At 38.9% G+C, this 24690-nt stretch overlaps 1 protein-coding gene across 2 annotated transcripts in view; it reads right to left on the reverse strand.

Annotated features, from left to right (window-relative positions):
• Positions 1–9162: 9162 nt before the first annotated feature.
• Positions 9163–24690, reverse strand: part of kirrel1b (kirre like nephrin family adhesion molecule 1b) — a 76547-nt gene continuing 61019 nt past the window's right edge. Inside the window, exons 10-15 of one of the 2 annotated variants that reach the window (XM_067606586.1) lie at positions 24358–24458; positions 20439–20655; positions 19145–19252; positions 17290–17417; positions 16455–16529; positions 9163–15585 (exon numbers count right to left, since the gene is read on the reverse strand). In XM_067606586.1, the coding sequence (XP_067462687.1) occupies positions 14974–15585; positions 16455–16529; positions 17290–17417; positions 19145–19252; positions 20439–20655; positions 24358–24458 (1241 nt within the window). In that variant the 3' untranslated portion in view covers positions 9163–14973. Of the gene's footprint in view, positions 15586–16454; positions 16566–17289; positions 17418–19144; positions 19253–20438; positions 20656–24357; positions 24459–24690 lie in introns of both variants that reach the window. The other variant, XM_067606585.1, reaches the window with a different exon arrangement.

The raw sequence follows: 24690 nt of genomic DNA on the forward strand, positions 1-24690 counted from the left end.
CTACTAGGCCATCTTCACGGTTAAACAAGGACAAACAATTTGTATAAATGTAATAGTCTTACAACATATCACTATATGATTTGTATAATTAAACCTGGTTACACAATGTTAAACCTGAGGGCTGCTATTCTCAAAACTCACAAGGCCATCTTCAAAGTCTAATAAATTGCAACAAAGTAAAAATATTGTGGATGAATGAAATGGCCTCACAACAACTATCTAATCCCACACACAGGTTCTAGTGGTAGCTATTGTAGTTGTAATCTTATACAGGAATGAATAATCATAACAATAACAAAAGCCGATTATTTTAACCTACATTATATCAAATCAAGAAGTATTTTAATGCAGAACTCAGAAGGTGATTTTTGCTCTGCAAGACTTAAAAGAGGCCATTTTAGTTGGACTAGACCTGACTTCCCCTCAGAGTAAACTCGCAGCTCTTATTTACCCTGTATGAGAAAAGCCAGATGAGAGATCATTGCACGGAGAGTATTTTGTAGAAGTCTAAACAAGTAACTGTTACATTTGACTGTTGGACGGGTTGGACTGAACTATCTCAAAGGGTGGTCTGAAAACGTCAGATTTTTTTATTATTTGTTTTTGTCAGTTGCTGAAAATATAAAAATTATCATTGATATAGGCTGTTTAAAGATAATCACCTGATTGCGGATAATAAGTTTATTTTTAAAAAGACAAAAAGTGGGGTAGCAAAACCATAACTTTGCTCCCTTAACTGAATAATGGGGATGTGTTTGCTCCACTTGCTCCATTGCTCAGGTGCCTATGAATAGCTACTTTATTTTAAGGAAAAGGTTTTGTATGTTGCACCAGAGTTCACTGCAGGATCATTTTCATCTGTGGTTCATTTGGGCAAAGTTCACTTAAAAGTTTATACTGTGTATTTGTTGTATTGGTTTAGTTAGTATGATTCACTTTAACACACGTATTTAGGTAGCTCACTGCACATGCAATGTAACCACTTCCTGCAACGTGTTTAACAACTCTTGCATTTTCAGTCTGCAAGATGAAAGATACTAGTAGTTTGGACATCCGCTCTGTTCAATGTCCAAACAGAAAACCATCATTGCACCAATGATACGTGACAAAAAGACACGTCTAAATGCAGCTTACATGAGAAAAAGAGTTTAGTTTGTTTCCAAACACTCAGGTCAGATGATTTGAAAACCTCACCTCATGTCTGGTCTCATGTAACCTGCTTCCTTTTCTGAAGGACAGAATTAAAATCTGCTTGTGCTTCAACTAAAAAGTTTTTAGATATAAAATGCATTGTGCTGTTAAATTGTCAGTTTAGTTTTTTTTACAATGTTCAATTACAAGAACATTAGGCTTTCTGGAACCTGTCTTCTAATGATATTAAAACAGGAATCATAAGGGTTGGTTTAATGGCATCATGTATCTTATGTGCATTGAGATATGGCTTGTTTTCAGTTAAAAAAACAGATCTTATATCAATATGGCATGTTGGTTTAGGCTCAAAGAAATTATGGACCAGACAGACCAGACAAATTGGTTTCAGTCTGCATGAACACATTTCTTGATCAAATATCTGAGGCCGAATTAATTTCTAACTACTTCAAACTGATTAAAATACCTTAAATTTCTGATGTGAAACTGATTTATTTTAAGGAGAGGCAGGTTCATTAAGACAGACATCCTAATGGAAGGCCCTGCACTGAAACATGAAAGTGAAATAATAAGATGGCGAAGTAGCGACAGCACACTCTTCATTAAGACAGACTATTTTTTGACATTGTTTTACTCAGAATGCTGTCAGGTTTAATTTCAGTTCCAGCAAACAGGAAACAAAGATGACAAACATGTAAAGATTCAGACCTAGAGAATAAGAGCTAAGTCATGCAGAACTAGACCAACTTTTATAATGTACTGTATGTAATGCAATGTAATACATGCACTGTGATTAACACTCGCCTTCTGAATGACCAATTCAATTTTAACTTATGCATTAAAATTATATATATTGCTGAAGACGTATACATTGTTAATACATACTGTAGGTTACATCACCCATGACCCTACAGGGTCAAGTCTGACACTTTGCAGAACTATTCTTAACAGGTGTCACTTTTTCTTCCCTTACTTTTTAACTATTTAGCATTTTTTTGTTTGTGGAAATGCATGTTGCCCTTTTAATTGTCCAATGGAGGGAAGTTAAGTTTGTATTGCAATGTATTTTGCAATATGTGATACTATGCCAACACTTCCTGTTCTGATTCTTCAGAGGCACACCCTGTCTTAGACTTCCTCCTTCACTCCAGCTCCACTGGGGGTTTGTGTGCATGGGGGTTTCAGTGTCCTGCTCAGCAAAGCACAGCTTTGTGTCCAACACCTGCTGCCTGCACAGTTGCATTGAAGTTCAGGCAGTGTTCCTCAAGCTCTACCTGGTGATGTCTCTCACCTGTCCCACTGCACAGTTAACAGCGCTGGCTGATTTACAAGCGTCTTGCCAGAAAGGACTACCTTTACCCTTATTAATGGGGGAAAAAACAAACTTGAGACAATCTTAAATTATATCTTTGTAAAGACAAGTAACCATTATTTCAAAGGGCAATCAGCAGGGCAGTCAGGATCAAGAGTGTGCATGCTTAGCATCACTAACTCATAGAATAACAAGAAGATGCCAAAGCTCAACACCGCAGCAAAGCGGTTTAGGAAGTGGGTTCATTAGTTCTTCCTGGCCACAACACCATATCATCCTGCAAATCATCCCATCTGGCTCCTCCTCCACTTCTCATCAGACTAAAACACATCACAGGTTATTATGGTTAAGCTCTTCTGTTGCCAATTAAACTCAGGTTTAGGTTTTTTTAAATTTTCATTTTTATATTGGTTACATTTTGCTTCTAGCTACAAGACATTGCAAATATTTTAAAACCTTTATTAGACTAACCCTCAGGCAGTGCTCTGCTCAGGGCTAAAGACCAGCTAGGTTTACACAAGAAATCAGGCATTAAATTACAGTTTTGTACATTTTTTAAAAATCCACACATATCAGTTGAATACTCTTTTTTGCCTTATTCTTTAACCCTATTTTAACTTATTACTGTTTTTTTTTATCATTGCTGTACTACATGTGAAACTGGGAAGTAGTACATGTCATAGTTAGGATAGTAGTAATATATTGGCATGGTTTTCTGGTTTCTTACATTTTGCTTATCATGACATCTGACAGTATTTTCAGAGTGAAAAGGTCTTATCTTTTGAGAATTCCAGCATGAATCATTTAATTCTGACCCTACAGTGAAAAGGGAGTGAGAAGCAGCCTAATCTTCCCAACAAACAATGACAGATTTTGCTTTGATGCATCATCTGCATTTTGATGACAGACGAGTCACTCATAATCTTTCCCAATCCGCAATCCACAGACCTCAAACCCACAGAGCTGAGAAACAAATCTTTCTTTGCTTCATTCCATGTACGAATGCCAGCATGATGTCCTCCAACAGAATACCCAATGTTTGCATTTCTCTTGCCAAATTTGCACTTTTCCCCCTCACATGTTAATCTCACAGATGCTGCATGCGTGTAAGTTAAAGGAAGTGCTTTAAAGGATCCAAATCTGCCTAAGGATCCCCAAAAAAAGGAGCAGTGATCAAGGTCAAGGACTCATACCCTGCTGAAGCCTGAACTTAAACCAGAGTAGTTCATAGACACTGAACTGCTGGTCAGTTTACAGCCTCATCAGATGCATGTCTGCATCTTTAAACTCTTCTTGGAATAAGAGGCTTTAGCAGCATTAACACTGAGAGAGAATAATCTGCCAACACTTCTCACCGATCAGCCAGGGATTTTTAGAATATGATTCAAATAATCCATCTTCAAATAGAGGAAGAATGCAACTTGGATCATATTCTGAGTACATTTGCATAAACAATTGCTGATAATACATGTAAGTCAATTTTCACAGGATTCTTCACTTCATAAAATGTCATTGTTTGCAGCCAGTTCATATAAATTAGGTTTGCTGCGTTTAAAAAAATAATATGTTTGATATTTTATATCAGTTTGGAAAACCTTTTCCTCATATTGTGTCCAGAAATGTAAAAACACTGACATGCAGGGGTACAATTACAGCTGACATGATGAGCGAAAAAAAAAAATCATCCCTCAATATCATGGGTCTAAGATCTCAACAGACCTCCATATTTGGGCAATCAATTATCAGCCAATCAGTGTGATTTATGAGGCATTGTAGGTGTATGTAGAAAGGTCAGTTTTAATTGGACTTGTGTAGGAGTTGATTCATTTCAAAGTTTGAGTTTGACCTTTAACAATAGCGCCCCTATGAGGCTATGTTCAGTACCAACATGTCAATGGGACCAAAAGAATAGATATAAATTTATTCGTGATGGGTTTCTGCATTATGTAGATGATAGCATACAGTAACAATGTACATAAAAGTTTTACAAGGTCATTTGAGTGAAATGAAATTGCCTGAGTTTTATCTCTTTGCTCTTTGCATGTGCTGTGCACCTGCATCTACTCATGTTAATAATTCAGAGGAGGGTGAGACAGTTGATGAATTAGTGCATGATGGTGATTAAAGGGCAAAAAATGTTTGACATAAAACCACAGTATGACTGCAGTGTTAGGATTACATCAGGTCTACATTACCAAGTGGGTGAAGCAGGCAATGGAGACTTTAAAAACACTGCAGCCGTGAGCCCAAATGCCAACCACCAGAGCAACTTAACCAACCTGAATAACTAATAAAATAAAGAATTTTTTTTTTTAATTTTTACACATTGCAGCAGTTTATTTATTCTTTCATGTTTCCTGTCAATTTTATCTTCCAACATTATGGCCTAAATGCTGTTTCAAAACCTTTTCTGTGGTATACTATGTATGAAATTGTGGTGGAAAATATCAAATGACTAATTTCTTTATTGCCTCAAAAAAGCCAAATATCAAGATATTTAGTATAGGAAATATCAGTATCAGTCCTAAAAACTTAATATTTGTAAAATGTCACACTTCTTGGGTCAGTAACTCCCACAAATGTGTTTGGGGATAAACAGCATTAAAGCACAACATAAACTGGCATGATAAGAGGTTCCTACTTCATTACCTGATCTCAGGGTCCCTTGAGGTCCTGTTTTGAAGTGACAAATCATCCATTCACAGGATTTTCTTTCCTGATACAAAAGTTGAGAAACAGAAGATAAGGCCTTCACATCAATTTTTATTTTATTTTTATTAAATATTGCATATTCCTAAAATAATGTGTTAAATCAACACATTACTGTTAAAAAAACACTTTTATACTATGATGCCTGGCACAGAAGCTTTACTCTATATCCTCATGTGGTTACATTTAACCTGTTATGCCATTTTTTATAAAACATTTTTAATAAATGATTGTTTATGCATAGATTAGTGACCCATGTTAAATGACACGTTACACTTTGACTTTCATTTTATACTTTTTGCAAAAATTTGAATACCAAACGATACAAAATTATGATTCAGCATTGTACTATGTACACACTATATTAGAGTAAATTGATATGTTGGGCTGCGGTTAGTCTTCCCCTGAGATAGGATGCAGTTTATTTGATTACACATTTGTTTAGTTTGTCTATGGGAAGTAAATAACATTGACTAATTATAACCTTCCATTTTGATCAGATTTCCTTCCATGCAGATTGATATAATATTCTTTTTCTTATATTTGTCATCATGCTTGGTTTTACTGCACAGTCTAACATTAGTTTTAGGTGCTTTCCCAAACTGCCAAATTGGGAAAACCAGAATACAGCTTTTTAAAATCTAATTTTAAGGCTTAATTTTTTTTTTTTTAAAGATGAAAATGGCCAAGAAGCTAAAACATATTATTAACATGAAATATAAGCTATCAACCTCTTTAATCCAAAAATCCTGTCATTGGCAACAGTCTCCAAAAACCCATGTCGGTCAAACCTTAATTTGTAATCAAGTCATATCCAAAGTGTCTATCTCTCTTCTTCTGTCCCTGACCTGGCAGACCACATCGGCACAGTTACACCAAGGACATCTATTATGAGTCACATTATCCTCTGGTTCAGTAATAAATAACTGCCTACATCCCACTTTACTCCCCCATCCCTTCCTCTTTGCTCACCACGCAATACCGTTTTCCCACCACAAGATGGCGACATCATCAAATGGAAAAAAAACCCACAAGCCACTTCACAACTTCTCTCTCCCTCCAAGACACAAAGCCAGTGACATCATCTGTGGAGGGACAGAGGGTGTGCGAAGGACAAATGTCTTGAAATGCATTACATCATTCTACACTAATATGATAATATATCTCAGCCGCTGAGTGCGGTGCCAAGCATGAGAAGGGCCATAATCCATACAACGACCGCTTCAAATGAACAAGGGGATAAAATGAAAGTGGTGGTGGTGGTGGTGGTGGTGGAGGGGGGGTGGTCCACTGGAGTCGGCAGTGCAGTGCTGAAGGTTATTCCAGACATTACTCCTCAATGAGAGCAGGAGGAGAGAGGAGACGATAATTACCATCACACTAAGTAAAGATGAGGCGGGGAGGCTCTAATGCACCCTGTCTGTCTTCTGTCCTTCTTTTCTGTTTTTCTACAGGATCTGTTATTTTCTTTCTTGCTTTCGCTTTTCTCTCTCTTTATTTATCCTGTCATTCAGTTAAGAGGAGAGAGGAGGAACATGGTGAAATGAGGACTGAGGGGAAGAAAGGAGACAAAGAAAGGAGAGAAAAGGGTTGCAGAGGAGAGAGAGAGAGAAGGACTGAGAACTATAGGAGGTGAAAGGAGAAACAATGACTTGGGAGAAGAAATGAGAGGAGAAGAATGAAAGAAAAAAGCAGAAAAAAAGAAGAGGGGGGAAGAGAAGATTGAAGAAGTGAGAGAACTGTTGAGAGGAGATAAAAGGAGAGGAGAGAGTTGCAGTGATGTGGGAAGGACTGACAAGATGAGGCAAGGGAAGAGGAGTAGAAATGACTGAAGAAGAGGTGAAAGGAAGAGGGGAGAGGATAGACAGAGAAGAGGGTAGAATAGACAGTTGGAGATGTGAGAGAAGAACATAAAAGAGAAAGCGAGAAAAGCAGTGAGGAGAAAAGACGGAGACGACAGAGAATGGCTGAGGAAAATAAATGCGAGGAGAGGTGAGGTGAGGTGAATTGAGGACAGAGAGCAAGTGAAAGCAAAGACATTTGAGACAAGTTGAGAAGGTCAGAGATGTAAGGTACAACAAGATTAAGCAAAAGAAGAGGAGAGAAAAACAGAAAGGTTAGGTAAAGGGAAAGGTGAACAGGATGAGGGAGAAGAGGTGAAAGAAAGACTTAAGAGGAGAGGATGAAGGAGGAATAAAAGAGGGGAAGCGGTGGGGGGGAGGGGGGAGGGCAGAAGAGGAAAAGAGAACTATAAAGAGATGACATAAGAAGTGGTGAGGAGAGAAGAAGAGACGGACAGGTGAAAGCATCACTGAGGAAAAGGAAAGAACGGAGAGGTGATAGGAGGACAGAGAACAAGAGAAAGCAAAGACACGTGAGAGGAGGGGAAGAGAAGGTTAGAGAGATGTAATGAAATGCAAGATTATATGATAGAATGGGACAAGATAGGATAGGTGGAACTGCAGTGATTGGGGTGGTGGGGTGAAAAATGAGAAAAAAGTAAGAGAAGAGAGGAGAGGAGGAGAGGTGGGGGTTAAGCAGCTGAGATAGTGAATTACAAGATGACATGAGGAAAGAGGAGACTGTTAGGAGAGGTGAACGGAGGGGAAGAAAGGAGGGAAAGGGAAATGAGAGGAAGGTTGTGAGATGTTGAAGAGGTGAAGGGAGAATTGAAAAAGGAGAGGAGAGGAGAGAAAAGTAGAAGTAAATGAAGACAGGAGCATAGCGCGGTGTGAGAGGAGTGGTGAAGAGATGAGACGTAAGGACAAAATACAGGAGAGAAAGAGGAGAAGTATAAAAAGAGTAGAGGGGAGAAGAAGAAGACAGACCAGACATTAGATTTAAATGAGAGGAGAGACTAAAGCTGTGCAGGCGTTTGTCTTTGACTTGTGTTTTGAGCGGCACTAAACATTTAGGTAAACGTTACAGGCTCTTGTGCTTGTGCGCTATACATGGAGACACACTTACTATCCACATGAGAAACTGTCATGTTATTGTCATATAACTCTTCAGGTTCTGTCACTCATACTGTGAACTTAATTATAAACAGTACCGTATGTGCGATGTACAAATTTCACTCAAAGTGAAGAGTTGAAAACATTTTTTTAAACCTCATTTCTAAAATTACGAACTATAATTTGAAAAAAATGAACTCTAAGTGAAATAAATAGATGTGAAATAAAGGAGACTTTACCACTGTTCCTATGAAAGCCGTGTCTTCTTTTATTTTCTGTAATAGTGTGGAAAAATAATTACATACAATTTGAACAAAAAAAAAAAAAATCAAACAAAGAAATTTGAAAATAAACGAGAATTTCAATAATATCTGTTTTGTACAGTTTTTTTCTTGAATAAAAGGGATAAACGAGTATTCAAACCCAACATGAACATAATACACATGTGAACAATATATAGGGATAAAAATAAAGAATTGGACTATGGAGAATATATGATTATTTCAACACACACACCTTCCCTCTCTTGTCCTCATGCGCACCTCCAATTCACACAATTTTCAAGTGCAATATGGAAACCTTCTCAATTTACTGATCATTGTCTTCATAATGATACCAAGCTGGACATCAGTTAATCCTCTTCACTCGTGCAGCTGTTCCAGAGAGCAGACAGGCTCAGCAGCTGGATGAGGGACGAGCGGGCCGGCTCGGCTCCTTCCTCGTCTCCTAAGGCCATGCGATGTCTCTTTCGCTCTGTCTTCCCAGCTGTCCTGCTTTCTACTAGGGCTTGACAGATATGTGGCTTTTAAAGCTGATAGCAATGTTATTAAATGCCTTTAAAGCACCACGGGCCAATAAAATGTAGATGAAACTCTGTTGATTTGCACCTCTTTCAGGCAGTTTTAAGTCATAGTCCTTAAGATTTTCATTGATCTGTGGCTACTGATGGTAACGGCATGTGTGTTCAAATGTGTTTTAGTGATCCAGGTCCGAGTCGGTTCAAAATATCAACCACTAGGGGCAGCAATGCCTTGAAGGGCTACTCTGGCAGAAAAGAATCATAAGAAGAGCAACTTATGCATCTGTTCACTAGCCTGATAATCAGACTGAATTGAATATTTGCTGAGTCATGCTCCCCTTAGGTGCTGTTGCTACATCTGTCAAGCTTTCCATTCTAGCACAAGATGCAGTTTACAGTGATAACGGTGGCAGATTTACCACACTAATTTTTAAAAGAATGGGTTTGATTTAAGACTGAAGGAGACGAAAGCAAGTTCGTCATTTCTTGCGAGCGACTATCAATTTTGCTGGCTCAAATGGCTGTCACTGGCAGGTTTTATCAGCTGTAGCTAGCTAGGTAGCTAACTAAGACTAATCATAAACTTGGCTGGGGTTACTGAGGTGTAAACTTCCCCAAACCCAATAAAGAGCAGCACAGAGCTGCTAACATTAGCATAAAGTCTGATATAGTAGCATCCAGGACCTGCTTCCACACATGACAAAATACTACAGAGTGGATGTGCTACTGTGAACAGGGCTTTTTAAAAAACATAATCTGTAACCCACAAAATGTAGTTAGCTAATGAAATGCAATTTGGCAGGTTAGCCAGCCATGTTAACATTTGAAGCTTACATTAGAGCAGATAAAAACACTTTTTAATTTGTTTTTTTTTTTTTTACAATTTTGTTCTTATGCTTTTGAAAGGAAAAAAAAGACACCATCTTCCAAACTCTTTAAATACAGATTATCTCAGCCTCATTGACACTGCTGCAGCATGTGGAGAAATTCAAAGCTTGACAGGCCTGTCATGCCTAGTTACGGTTGCTAAGCTATGATTGGACAATTGCTTCATTAGAGTCTTGAGTTATCTGGCTTTGCTTTGTTTCAGTGTCAGGTTTGTCAGTAGCAGGTGCTGTATCCATCCCTGCTACAGCATTTTCAGTCGACACTGATGTTGCAGTAGTACAGCTTGCTTGGGCAAGCTATTTGAATTGGCCAGTAACAATGAAAACTACGACATAGAGAAGCAATTACAGAATGCAAATTCCTTAAACGGCAATATATCATTTCCAATACCAGAAATAGTATCAAAAATTTGGTTTGATACAATGAAAATCTTAAGAATTATAACAACACTGCCTTTACAGAAATTATAATTGAACCATTCAATTAATCAACACAATTTGTAAAGGAAATCTAATTTCATTGCAGCCTTTTCAGACTGTTTATGTAAATGTGGTCAGGAGGAACCTCCATCATACCATCAGATGACAACATGACTGATATCAGATATTTTTGCCTAAAAACATCAGTCGAACCCTACAGTCCAGTGGTACCAACACATTTACAATGATATGAAAAGACAGTGGGGTTACAAGCTGTCACAGATATAATGGACACATACAGCACATGTGCATGTATGCAGATTTAAACTGGTAGCACACACACACACCATCACCCAAGAGCACCCATACACGCACAAACAACAAACACAAATGGCTGCTGCATTTGTTTGTCTGCTCAGTTCATTTTTTGCACAGTCTTTTGGCACTCAAAGAAGACTCCAATAGGTAAAAATGGACACTGAGCCACTTGAGTCACTCTTGGCCAGGGATAGCACAACACAGCACAGCATGGAACAGAGCAGTTAGCTGTGGGTCTGGCCTGCTTCTAGCCTGGGTTGGCCTAGTTGAGACAGAGTTTTGGCTATTTGTGGCCTGGCTGTGTAGTCGTTTTGGCCACAGACGCAAATATCCCCTCTCTTTTTTTTTTTTTTCTTTGCTGGGGTGACCAATCAGACCAACCCCCCACCCCTCCCAAATCTGATGAATACCAAAAAAAAAAAAAAAAGTAAAATATTGTGTATAAAAGTTTAAACACACACTTTTGACCACAGTCATTTCTTCCAGCTGTGATGTAACACCACAAAGCAATACAAAGAAAATAAGATTTTAAATACTGCTTTTCATACAGAGGAAGTAATTCATGAAATAAATGCACACTGAGGATGAAATGAGCTCATGAAGCTATATATTCTCTAAAAAAAAAAGACCCCCAACATACAAACATGTATGCAAACTAGAGTGCTATATATCTACTCCATATGTTATCAACTTGAAGAGGATTTGGAAGAAAGCTATGGGAGAAAGGCTTACGATGTTGTGATAAGATTTTTTTTTTTTTCTCATATAAACACAAGTTCAACCTCTAAATTTGGAAGTTGGTAGGTGGCTATTTATATGACATAGCAGAGAGAATAGAGAGTAAAGAGTATCAGTACACACCGTGGTGAGAGGTACATATGGGGAGGAGGGGAAAAAAAGACATGAAATAACAACCTAGTGGAGTAAACACTTCCAGATTCCCTTCCAAAACACATATTTTTTTCAGTGCTGAACTAAATCTAAACATCTGTTTTGCATTTTTGGCATCTATGGTGTCTTTTACATATTTATATGTCCCCACTGTCAACAGACTGTAAATAGTTAGAGGTAATGACTAAGTACCTGGATGGCCTGGCCATGTATTTGTTGGCCTCAGTACCTCCACAGTGTCAAATTTACTTATTCTACACAAGGTCATAACGACATTGCAAGTGAGATGCAAAATACTGCACAGCTACAACTCTGTAAAAGAGGTTGTAAAGAGGTAATAATATGCAGTACCAAGGCTGTGATAACCATATAAATTTAAAAGGGTGCTCCATCTGCCGTTCCTCTCTCCATAACTACTGAAACGGTTTATATTGTGACCTTGGAGCTAAAAGGTTCTATCTGATATTCTAATCAGAAATGGCGTGGCTGTGGTTTCCTCTCTGAACGTGTTTATTCAAAACAGGGGCAATAAATACAATTTTTACTGCCCCTTAGCACAAAATTACCATAATATACTGCATCTGTGAGGGGTTGATAAGGTGGCTGATAAGTATAAAAGACTCAATGATTACCTCTGGAGGTTGGAGCTGAGATTTCTGGTTTCACTTTGCAGCCTGTGCACCTCATCTGTTCTCGTTTTTAATCGCTCAGAAATGTATGATACGATAGTGACTCCTTGTTGCATTCTCTCACTTTTTACTTTGACTATCCAACATAGCAAATGTGTATGGTAAAGGTGAAAATAAAATCACATTGCATTTCCTGGTGGTTGTCAGTTGAAGTTTAAAAAAGTCAGTTATTACTTAATGTTCCTTAAAAATGGAAAAGGAAAAAAAATGTGACATTAGTGTTGCTCCATGAAATACAGAATCTGCTCTGGTGGAAGATGGAACCTTTTAATTTCAAGCTCAGTATACGTTGAAGATCGACGCTGCTACTGTGGAGCCTAATCAACAAATGATTGTTAATGTTCGAGGTGAAGTCGGGAGATGTTGAATCCAATCTCACTAACACAACCCAATATGCAAATATACACCAATTCTGCAGCCAACTGGAGCTTTATGGTAGACAAGCCAACTGTTTTTCACTAATATCTTAAATTTACAGTAGTATCAAAGTAGCTGTACTGGCATCCGCACTGCCTGCAACAGGATCAGTAAATCACTGAAAGTCAGTTTTTTTTACTCTATACGTGAGTGTCTGGAGAAATATCTGAGAAAAGTTGGCCAAAGCTGAATTTTAGATTTCTGTGTTTCCTTTTTTTCCCCCTTAATGAGATTTTGTTTCATAAACAAATACAAAATTGAGAATTGAATACAGCCATTCAAATCTTTAAGTTCTCAACAACTGTCAAATAAAAGTATGCAACCAGTGTTAAGAGAGGTTGTCATTGTTGGGGTTGTTAGTAAGGTAATTAAGGTATGTACTGTAAACAAAACTACAAAACTGCAAGAAAAACTTTAGTTTTTGTGACAGTTGCAGACAGTCGCCAGATTCTACGTTGACTAAACAGATACATTTTAATTCTTCTTTTGCTGCAAAACATTTGAGAAGTGATGCAGTGGAGATTTATTCAAATGTCGGACTTTTACAGTAGCTGAGGTCAGAGCAGAGTAGCAACATTATGTACCTGTGGGGATTAAAGGCCAATCACACACACCAAAGATAACAGAATATAATGGAAAAATCTCTGACATAGAATACCACCAAATTTTCTGTTGCACTGAGGAAACCAGCATACTTACACATAAATGTACAAAGTACCATATGAGCTAGATAGAACCCTCTGTACCTTCATTTTGATATGTTAGACTACACTTGAACGTTCTCATCGCTTACAAAGTTCACAGCAGGACTCAAAGTGAGCAGCTGCTTGTTCTCCATCCATCATTTTGAATGTCGTCGACGTTTGAAAAAGGCAGTCCAGTCAGAAGACTGGAAGTCAAAGGAAGAGTTTTGTGCCAAAAAGAGATATCCACCAAAGACATTTGGCCGGATATTTATCATTTTGAAATAAAACTCTTCAAATTTTCTAATTTAAGTCTACAACATCCACTTTAAAAACACCATCCATCTCTTTTAAAGAAACTCAGAACGTTTCCAAAAACGATCACGTTGCCACATACACATTAAAAAGTGAGTGTCACCCAAAACTCTGAACCTTTGGTCCACAACTCCTTATAAAAATACTATAAAATGTTTCTGAATGCCATTTTTTTTCATACATTTCGGTATAAATATGGAAAAAAAATCTATTCTACTGTGCAAGTGAGAGAAACAAATACTTTTTGACACTTGAGGGTAGGGGAGGTATTTTTTTTGTACAAATTGCTGAAATTCATTGAATGAAAAAAGCGCTCCCACCACACCTCGTTTCACAAATACTGTCTACAGCATTGATCTTGAGTGAAATGATAAGCGTAGAAATGTATCATGATATAAAATGAGAGATGAAGAGAAGAAGGAGCTTCTAGAGATGCTTGCTACCACTCCTTTCCTTTCCTCTTAGATGTGGCACATACAAAACCTTGCTGTCCAGAGCATCTCATTGTTCACTCTTTACAAAAGAAGACACACCTCAATAGTTTGTGTGTTGGCACATATTCATTGGCACTCTGGTCACTCACTGTACCACCTTCATAAGGTTTGTCCCATTTAAATCAAGGTAGATCTTGTAAGCAATGGCCACTGGGCAGATTCTAGTGAGAAAAAAGGATCAAAAAGTGCCAGATATATATTTATAGTCCAAGCTGCCCAGTTACTGCAATACATAAAAACATAAAGTCTTTAAAGATCTGTATGTGTGTATGTGTGTGTGTATGTGTGTGTGTGTGTGTGTGTGTGTTTATTTTTGCACTATGTGAGAGTCAGAAAATGCAAAACATGTGAATTACAGGGAAATTTGCTGTAAGTCACTGTGCTGCATCACACTCTATAGGTTTGTACAAGGAAATAACTTGAAAATGACCCAAATCTCCTTTTGCACTTATTTACAGAGATGGGATGGAAGGAACATGTGATGCAGATAAGATGATCCGAAAGCAAGAAGAGGATTGCAGGGAGGAAAAACTTTCTCTGCACCTCCTTAAGCTCCTGGCGCTATTCTTCTTTTTGTCTTCAAAGTGCTCTTCTTCTCTTTTTGTATCTCTTCTCTTGATTGTGGCTCTCGCTGTTGCTTTTGTTGGAGCATAAACACAACACAAAGTCTACGCAAATGTGTGAGAGTATCGCCTTGCGTGTGTTATTTATATTGCTGCTAACTATATTATATGTGATGCTGCTAACTGCTGTTCAATGTTGGGGTGTCAGCGATTCAGAAACTGAACCAAATACCATGCACTGGTAGCTATGGAAACAGAAAACAGAATGTTTATGTATAGAAACGTGGGTTTTTTTTTTCTAATTTCAAAGTATTTTTGTGTGTATGTATAATAAGTACTGCTGCTGTGAAAACAAAGTCCAAGAGTGTGTATCTCACACATGAGTTTGCATCCGCTGTGTGTGTCTGTGGGAATAGTCAGAGGGCGGAGACGAGTAGGAAAAGCGAGTGGAGCTTCCATACTTCCCCAGCCCTGTTTCAGGACTTTGTTGTCCAGGCCCTGGCCCCTGCCCGGTCCCCTGTCCCGTTGGATACATCTCGTAGGCTGGCCCTTCCTCTATGGGTGGGGCAAAGCCCATGCGGTAGCTGGGATACTGGGAGGGGTATCCGTAGTTGTCATAGGCCAGCTGGGTTGTGCTGTCCAGCAGGCCACAGTCTCCGGGGTAATCTCCAGGCGATTGAAGCGCTGGATTGGGAGGTGCTTGCTGGCTCTGTGCCGCCCTCGAGAAGGTGTTGAACTGGGCGTAGGTGGCATGGGACATCCTGGAAGGCGGGCGGGGGTCGTAGCAGCCTGCCCTGGAACCTGGCACTGCACTGGGGGGAACTGCACCGCTGGGGGCAGTTGAAGGTCCGCTGGATGTGGCACCGGCTGGTCCGCTGTTTGGGTTCGGGGAGCGAAACTCTCCTTGGTAGTGGATGGCACGGGACTGGGGGCGCGCTTCATCATGGGTAGTGGCTCGGACGTTGTAGTAGCCGTTGGTTGGATCCTGTGATCACATGGAAGATTATTAGGCTTATAATACTATTGTTTCTACTGCAGTTTATTAGAAGCAAAAACAATAACCACTCAGATATTCAGTATATAAAGAAGATGAGGTAAGTTTTGTATTTTGATTAGCCTGGCATGATGTTAACTCTATAATGGTGTCAATCATAAAGAAAGACTGGAAATTCTACTGTATAACAGAAGAAATGGGAAAAAACCCATAAATCAAAGTGAACCAGACTGAAAATTGAATAAGGTTAATCAAAGTCTATTAAAAAACCATCAAAATAAATGCAAATACAACTAAAAGATGAGACTGACTCAGCCAACATCATCTGTTGAAATTAACTGGCACTTTGCTGACATGCTTGGCGATGTGGGTGCAGTAGGTGCCGTGCTATTGTTCATGCTACGCCCAAAAAATGTAATGGTGTGTGAGCGATGAAGCATACAGTGTGTGTATTATGAGCCAGAGAAACAAAGAAGCAACTTTCTTTTTTACCAGGATAAACTAGGTTTCATGGCATAAGCACATGGAGCATTGGAGTACTTCGTTTCTTCCTTTAGTTTGGTTAATTTGAAAAATTAGAAGAATATATGATTTGAACCGCAACCCTAAAACTCAAGGTTTTGTGGGAACTTCAGTGATGCTGATAATGAACAAGAGAGGTGTTGTTATGAAAACCAGGCTGTTAACTGCAGTTCAAGTTCTGCACCTGTGGAAAAGAAAACCTGGGATGTTTTGATCATAAAGCTAATGACAAATGAAGAAACTGTGCAGCATGCATGATATAATGTTAAAGATGCTGCAGATATGTAAGTCCAATGTCAAAATGCCAAAATGTCTTTGTGAGCGGCGATCCATCTCACCTTGAGTTCATACTCCTCTCTGGTGTCGCTCTCGCTCCTGATGTCCTGCTTCAGGTCCATGTCGTCTTTGAACGGCTGAGTGGAGGGAGAGAGGGAAACAGAGGGCAGAAACTAAACCATCAGACAACAAAACACACACACGGAAAGAGGGAGGGTGAGAAAGGAAAAGAGAAAGAAGAGAGGGAGGGGAGAGGAAAACAGAGTTTCAGGTTTTTCATCCCAAGAGAGCGGAAGACGAGAAACGATTAGTTGTTGGAAAAAAGAAGGTTTCGGGCCGAGCTTTAAAACCTCGTCAAAGGAGCCTCGTCGATTTGTTTCTCCGGGACTTCCAGGGTTGAACGCTTTCAAAAGGAACACAACCATTAAAGCAAGTGTGTGTCTGTGTGTGTGTGTGTGTGTGTGTGTGTGTGTGTGTGTGTTTATGTCTTTGAGTAAGTGCAAGTTCTTCAATAAAATTTCAGGATTGAGAATAAATGTGTGTGTTTGTGTGTGTTCTATCATGTCTGGGAATTAGCATGGTGTGTGCTTGTGTGTGCATTTTTGTGTGTTTGCAAGGCTGGTGTGTGTGAACTTTGCGTGCACTTTGTTTTCTGTTTTTGTTTCCCTTTATCTGTGTGTTTGAACAGTTTTTCTATGTGTGCCTAAAAGTGTATTTGCAAGTGCATTTTCATATGTCACGTGCCAGTTTTCCTGTGTGTGTGTGTGTGTGTGTGTGTGTGTGTCAGCCTCTCCTGACATGTCGCCCTTTGTGTCAGTGTTTCTGTACATTTAAGGCCATTGACCCATACGCCTCCTCTCCACGGCCCTCCGGTGACTCAGATGGGTGTCTACTCACGGAGTACATGGCCTTGACCATACGGGTTGCCGTGGAGACGTTGGCTGCCTCCTCCTCCAGACTGTGGGTCTCTTTGTTGACTGTCTCTACCTTGATGTCTGGTTTACCAAGGGTGACACCCCGGCGACCTGGAAGAAAAACACAACCTCTGGTCATGTTCTGGGTCACGTCAAGATAAATTACTGATTTATTTAACAGTCTGGTCTGAAAAAGCAACAAAAACACTTAATTCGGTTTCGCTTTGTTTTCTCTTGACTTGTCTGGCCCTTTATTTGCCTTATTTTGTTTAGTTTCTGTAGTTTCTTTTGATAATGGTGCAATAGGAAATTTGGGATGCTGGCAGCCTCAAAAGGCAGGAAGAGGTAACAGTTTGAATTTTGAGGAGTTCAGTATCCATCATGATTAAATGATACATTTCTTTATAGCTGTTTTTAGGGTTGTAAAAGATAATGTAGATTTTGCAGCAGATCTACATTGTTTTTAGTTTAAAACCCAGATGTGTAGGATTTAAAAGTTTTCAGTGGTAGTTTAAAAAATCTTATGCCATCAAGATTGTTGCAATAAATACATACAAACTGGGCCATTATTGTGCCAATTATCAAATGGCAGAAAAAAGATACTGTGAGGGCTTCAGTACCAAGACATGATATGCTGTAATGTAAAAGATGATTTCCTGAGATGCAACAGAAAAATAGAAAACAATATCCTTTGGAGAAAAGGGTAAATTTGCAGCATTTTCAGCCTTTCTCAGACATGCGCCTTCTTATGTAACACAGCAGAAGTCTTATTAGGGCAGACCTGAAGACTTCTAACATAACATAAGTCTGAATTGAATGCCGTCATATTGACATAACGGTTACAGCAACACATAAAGGTAGAGATCTGTCTGAAAAGGGCTTTACTCAAGTGGGTTAGGCTTAATAAGATCATCATCTGTGTCGCAGCAAACATTTGGGGTTTTACGCTGATATGATATATGATATGGTATATTCCTATATAAAAATGATTGACTTGTGTAACCTGAAATGATAATACTACTCAGTTTAGTTCATATATGCGTAGAGCAAAGCAGTCAATATTTGTCAACATGAACAACTCTCTTCCTCAACCAGAAACCTTGAAAGTAAAGATTTGCATCTGTGAAGTCTTGATCTGCAGCACAGACAACAAATGAGAGACAGCTTATCTGGAGCAACAACACTGTTTGTTTGAGTTTCTCATTCCAAATGATATCTTTTCTATAGTGTGTTATCTGCTCTGAACCAGAAAGTATACTCTTATCTCCAGAAAATCCCTCTGGGGACTCTGCCAGTCAGTCACCTTCATTGTCTTTCCCACTTCTTTATTTGCTATGAAGTGCCTCAAAATCAAACATCTTGAAGACACCACGTCTTGTTTAGCGCTCTGGTTTGTGGAAGAGTGGTTTGTGTTCATAAATGCTAATTGGATTGCCGTAGGCTGTAGAAATTACATATAGGAATTCATAATTTAAATACTATTCACCTTTAAATGCTCTTGTTTTCTGCTCTGTTATTTTTGTACTTCATCTAATGTATGAGCGGCATATAAATACGATTTATTAAAAAAATAATCATACAATTTCATGTCAGTAGAATGAAAAGGGAAATGTATGGTGGGCGTTTTAAGGCAGTTTGCCATATTATATGAATATTCATTAATCTCATTTGAATAAAATGCTATACGGCTGGCATATGTTGCCTTTTTCAAATGTGGAATGGCAGAATGACAGAGTGGGAGAGTGGATGAAAGACTAATAGACATATACGGTATGTGTGTGTGTGTGTGTGTGTGCCTCTACAAACACACATATTAGAGAACCACTGTGTGCACTCACTGCCTTTGCGTTGGCGGTAGAGGAAGAAGGCGAGCGCCAGTAGGAACATAAGCAGCAGAATGGAGGAGCCCACCGTACCACCGGCGATAATTCCCACTGGAACAATATCTGAAACAAACACAAGCAGAGAAGGGTCGGGGTTGAGGGACAGCTGGTAACTCATTGTTACAGAAACCTACACGGATGTTATGTCTTTTCAGCATAAATCCTGTTGTGTCCTATAGTTTAATGTTGAATCTCTGAGAGGCTGGTTATGTTGATAAGACATGCAAGTCAGACAAGGGATAAAAATACTGTTAGTGTAAAACCTATGGACAAATCCAAGCTCTCTCTCTCTCTTGAAGATGTTTTGGTAGATTTTCTGAAGCCTGCAAAATCTGACAGCTGAAAGAATAAGAGCCAGAGAAGACTGACAGAGCGTGAAGAAATCATTTTTCCAATGTAATGTGACATACCAAGCTCTCAAAATAAAATGCGTAACCATCCAGAATGGACTTACAGTGTTTTATCTATCGTCTACACTCCAGCTGAGGCCACTGCTTAAAAAATTTTGCTCAAAGGCACTTCAGTTTGTAAAAGAGAGAAGAGCAACTCATTCAGGGATGTTAAAGGTACCCTGTGGAGTTTTAATTGAAAACAAACACAATTTTACTAACATTCAGTAATTCTTAGTTAAAAACAGTCTGTGTATCCTTGAAGCCTAATTAACATTTTGAATACTTCTTATTTCTCATAAAACATTTCCGCCACCTATTTTTACAGTATTTTGAAACCTGCATTGGTTACATCCATGTTTGCTAGTTTCATGCATCAGTGCGTTACCGCCACCAACTGCAAAACTATAGAATAACGTGAAATTATTGGCAGGAGTGTGTATCACTTCATCCACATGGTTGAGCTTGTATATGTGCATCCTTGTGTGTGTGCTAGACGAGCTTCATAGTGCCATCAATGGTCAAAGACCCCACAGGCTGCCTTTAAGGCCAAACAAACATGTAAAAATGAGTTTCTATCTTATAGAATATTTGCAAAGACTTTCCTCGACTTCTTCTGCTCATCTCTTTTATCGGCACATTGCTGCCTTCTAAAGCAGATTACTGCCACGAAATGTCAATATGCATTATGGTCCTTTCATATTGTTGTGTCAGATTGTATTTGTCGTTTTCAGTGGAGAAACAACTGATGATGACACTATGAAATAAACTACCCTCATGAACTGTGTAACTAGCTTTATAAGTAAAACTATGACATGGTGACTACTGTGAACTGCAATATTCATTTTTTCATGCAGTACCTGTCTCCTCCAGGGTGATTATCATGGTGCCGGGTCCGAAGGAGTTCCAAGCGGTGCAGTTGTACGGTGAGTGGAAGTCGGACTCCATGACGTTATTGATGGTGAGCGTGGAGAGGACGGCTCCACCCTGGGATGGAGGTTTACTTTGCTCCACGGTGTACCTCTCCATCAGGGTGCCTTTCTCCTTCTCCCACACATTCTCCTTCCATGCCCAAACCTGAAAATCACAATTTAGAGGGTTTATTAGTCTTCTAATCCATGGTTCAATGGACAGCAGGTATTGAATTTAGGAGATGACGTGTTAAGGCTTATCGCAATGAGTGACGTGTTGGTTTACAAACTTGACCAACTGATAGAGAGGAGCATACAGAGGGATTATCAATACACCTGTGTCAAGGTCATTTACAGAATACTTTACCTGCAATAACATATTTAAAACAGAGAAGTTGTTACAAGCTAGAAACACTAGAAAACACTTTTACTTTCTAAAGTTAAATCCATTTGATCTGCTACTTAATAGCTACTTAAAATAGCTAAGCAGGTGTAGTTCAATTTATGATTAAGATCAAAGGCTTGGTACATCTGTACGCTAAAACATCTGTAAATCTATAAATCTGTTCCTCAACACAGCAGGAAGTCCTTCAAGCTGATAGGAGCTCTGTATTAGCATGATGAGGACATAATCTCCAATAAGTTTAATTTGTTTGATTTTTATCTAAACTCCACTCTTTACTGCAGCAATCACACAATTTCCCCTCAGGGATCAATAATGCTAATTTAACTTTAGCTTATCTTAAATAGTATTAACCACAATAGACTCACATACAGATGCAAACACACACACACAATCACAAATAAACATTCAGCAAACAGATGGGCTTGTGTTAAGAAAGGTTAAGAGGGACTAAAGCGAGCCGGGGCAGGAAATATATTTTAAGCAAAACAAATTATATTCTCACACCTTGGTAACTAGCTTGTTCTCCCAGTGCAGTATATGTCTAAATAAAATTTGTGCGGAACCTTTTCAGGCTTGAAAAGAAAAGAGAGAAATTACCTACAAATAAATCAGAATAGACACACACACACACACACACAGAGTGTAGCAAGTGTATTTGAGCGATAAAAACTCAAGCAGGTTTTTCCACTTAAAATCTGCTGAGGTAGAAATTTGAGGTTATTAAATATAGAGCATGGTGATATCAAATATACATAGATCCATATGTTGGGCTAATGCACCTTTTAACCTGTTTTGAAAAGAAAAAAAAAAAAGGAGAATGTGATCAAGAGATCAAGAGGGGGTGAGGGAGAAATCTTATAATAAAAATCATTTTCTTTGACAATCTCGCATCTTTCTGTTTCTCACAGTCTGCTTCTCACAATCCCTCTCTTTCTTTATCACTCATAATTTTTTAAAATTTTTCTAATAATTTTGTTGCACCCCCTCTGTCTGTCCTTCAGTGTCTGGTTCTCAATCTCTTTTACACACACATGAAACACACATACACACACAGCATCATACTCCATATTTTATAAGTCCTTGTGTCTCTGCATTAAGCCGAGACTATAATGTCGTATCACATTATACGCTCTGAGCTCTCTGCCAGTGCAGCAGGGGGCTGAAGCTTCCTAAAAGCTCAGATTTCTGTCATGTCGGCACAGCACAATTGGATAATTGACGCTGAAATGTACAGAGTTTTACTCTCCCTCCATCGCTCTCTCTCTCTCTCTCTCATTTCAATCTATTTCACGCCCACACTCTCTTTCTCACTCATTCTAGTCTTGAAAACTCAAATGTCGTTACTGGATTTAGTTCAATTTTTTGGCTTCTTCCCATGCTTTGTGAACATTCTAGTAGGTTCTAAGGTTTATATCACATACAGTACCACTTGTTTTATTTCTTATATAACAAGCAGACACTTTATATTAAACTGCGGTTTGATCAAGTATCGTACTCTGCTGCTTTCTGGAAAGGCGGGAATAACAGAGCAGCACACAATTCTGCAGTCATGGCACATTCAGCAGGATATTCCATTACAGTTTTCTAGTAAAGCAATCTGTGTGAAAGCTTTCTCTTTTAAAGAAAAGATGGTTACCACTTTAAAAGGGATCCCTGAATTGGAGACGAATAGGTCTGACTCATACTAAAATAGAGAGGGTTTGAGGGCTACACTGATCCTTTCATGGTGACTGCAAGTAAATAAATTTACTCTTAAAGCAACGATAGGTAGAATATTTATGTATTTATATGTTCTTTTTTTGTTTGTATATGAGACAATCATAACAATTGGTCTTCAGTGTTGCTTTAGAAATCACCTGAGTGCTGCTCAGAGACACACCTTTGACCTACGACGCTGGAGGAGCTGAGGGCTAAATGGGCGAGTTGATAGAAATTGTTTAAGAGGGGAAAAAAATACCAATTGTTACAGGATTCAAATCTTTCACAAACATGAGCTCAGACCAGTGGTTCATGATAAATCTGAGGGATCACAAGATGATTACTGTAACAGGATAGGGAAGCAGAAAAAATAGATATTTTTTGCTACAGAATAATGTTTCTTTTTTGTAATTTTGCCTTTTTGTCTTGTGAATTTCAGGTATTTTTAACTACAGTGTAATTTAGGCTTTTATTTATTTCAATTCAATTAAAGATCATGGGAAGAAACAATCCATCTTCGGTTGAACTAGCTGCAACCCACTGACATGCTGTGTGCAGACTCTGAGAATTGGTTCCAAGTAGACATAGCTTTATTTTACGGGACTGCAAATCAAAAAGTTTGGGAACCACTCCTCTAGACTGGCTTTGAAGGGCAGAAATGTCATTGTGATTAATAAGGCCTCCAGAAGCTGCCCCTCAGCAGACTGCCAGCGGTTCCTGAGGCTTCATAAACAAACAGTAGTATTTAGTGGCAGGATTTCACTTATTTTTCTCGTTCTGTCATCCATACATGTTTGCCTTAATCCCAAATATGTGAGTGGACATTGTCAGCAACCCATGGAAAAACCTTAGCAACAGCCCTAACAACAAAGACTAAGAACAGACAGCCCTTTGTAAGCATGCTGTCATTACGAGGAGGAAGTAGAGTTAACATTTCAAATGAAGCATTCAGAGCAGGCTGAAGCTGTGGCTTTTGTCTTGCAGGGAACATTTCTACATTTATTCACCTCAAGTTTTGGAACTTTAACCATGTTTAACTAGACATCTGACATCATAACTGTATGAAAAATAACAGAAAATCATCCAATCCATAACAGCCAATCCATCTATCCAAAGGGTACCAGATAAAATAAAAGCCATGTCAATAACTGAAATGCATGGTAGCTAAAAGGATGGTAGTAATGCTGTGATGAATTCATATCATATACAGCCCTTGGGTCACAAATCAGATGATTAGATCACAGTTATTAACTGGATCTGCTATTTCCACAATTGGATCTCATTTTCAGTTCACATTTCATTAAACTATTCAATGTAGCAAGCAACCCTAAGCCTTTTGCAACCTTAAAAAGTTGTACAAAACTAATAAACATGTGGTAACGCTAAAAGCAGTAAGCAATGTTCTTCTATTGTCGTGATTTCTCATCATCTGCTGCACTCCAGCACTTCACTGGAACATGTGTACAGTACTGCGTGTCTCCTCATTCATTTCAGCCAAACACTACAGCAGCTGTTTTTGATGAGTCACACCTTCCACCACACGGAGCAGGAACAGATCGTTCTCACATACTCATGACACAGTTGGAGAGAACAATGCCACTCGTGCCATTCCCTTTGCTAGTATTATTAGCTGGAAACATAAAGTAAAAAAAAATCATTTTGTTTTTCAGAGGAGTTTTTGATCAGGTTTCTGTTTGAGGCGGATGCGATCTGAAAAGGTCGAGCACCTCTGCAGCAGATTACAACTTCCGAGGATGGACTTACAATCTTATCGGGTGGGGGGGTGCTGGCGATGTAGCACCTGATCTCTCCCTTTTCTCCTCTGACAGCGTACTGGACCGGATCACTGGAGATGATGGGGGGGCCTGGCCAAGTCAGACAGGACAAGACAAGAAAGACAGATAAAGAAGACAAAGAGACATAAGAGGATTATGACAACACATCAAAAGGTTTAAAGGGGCATAATAGCTTTGTTCTTAACAACAAATCATCACCACATTAATGAATAGACCTTACTATGATTGCCGTAAACATGAGACCACTTACAAGAAGACACTATAGCCTGGTAAATGCCTGGTTCAGCAAATTGGGCTGGTG

Source organism: Thunnus thynnus, chromosome 12, assembly GCF_963924715.1.
Source record: "Thunnus thynnus chromosome 12, fThuThy2.1, whole genome shotgun sequence".
Taxonomy (NCBI): domain Eukaryota; kingdom Metazoa; phylum Chordata; class Actinopteri; order Scombriformes; family Scombridae; genus Thunnus; species Thunnus thynnus.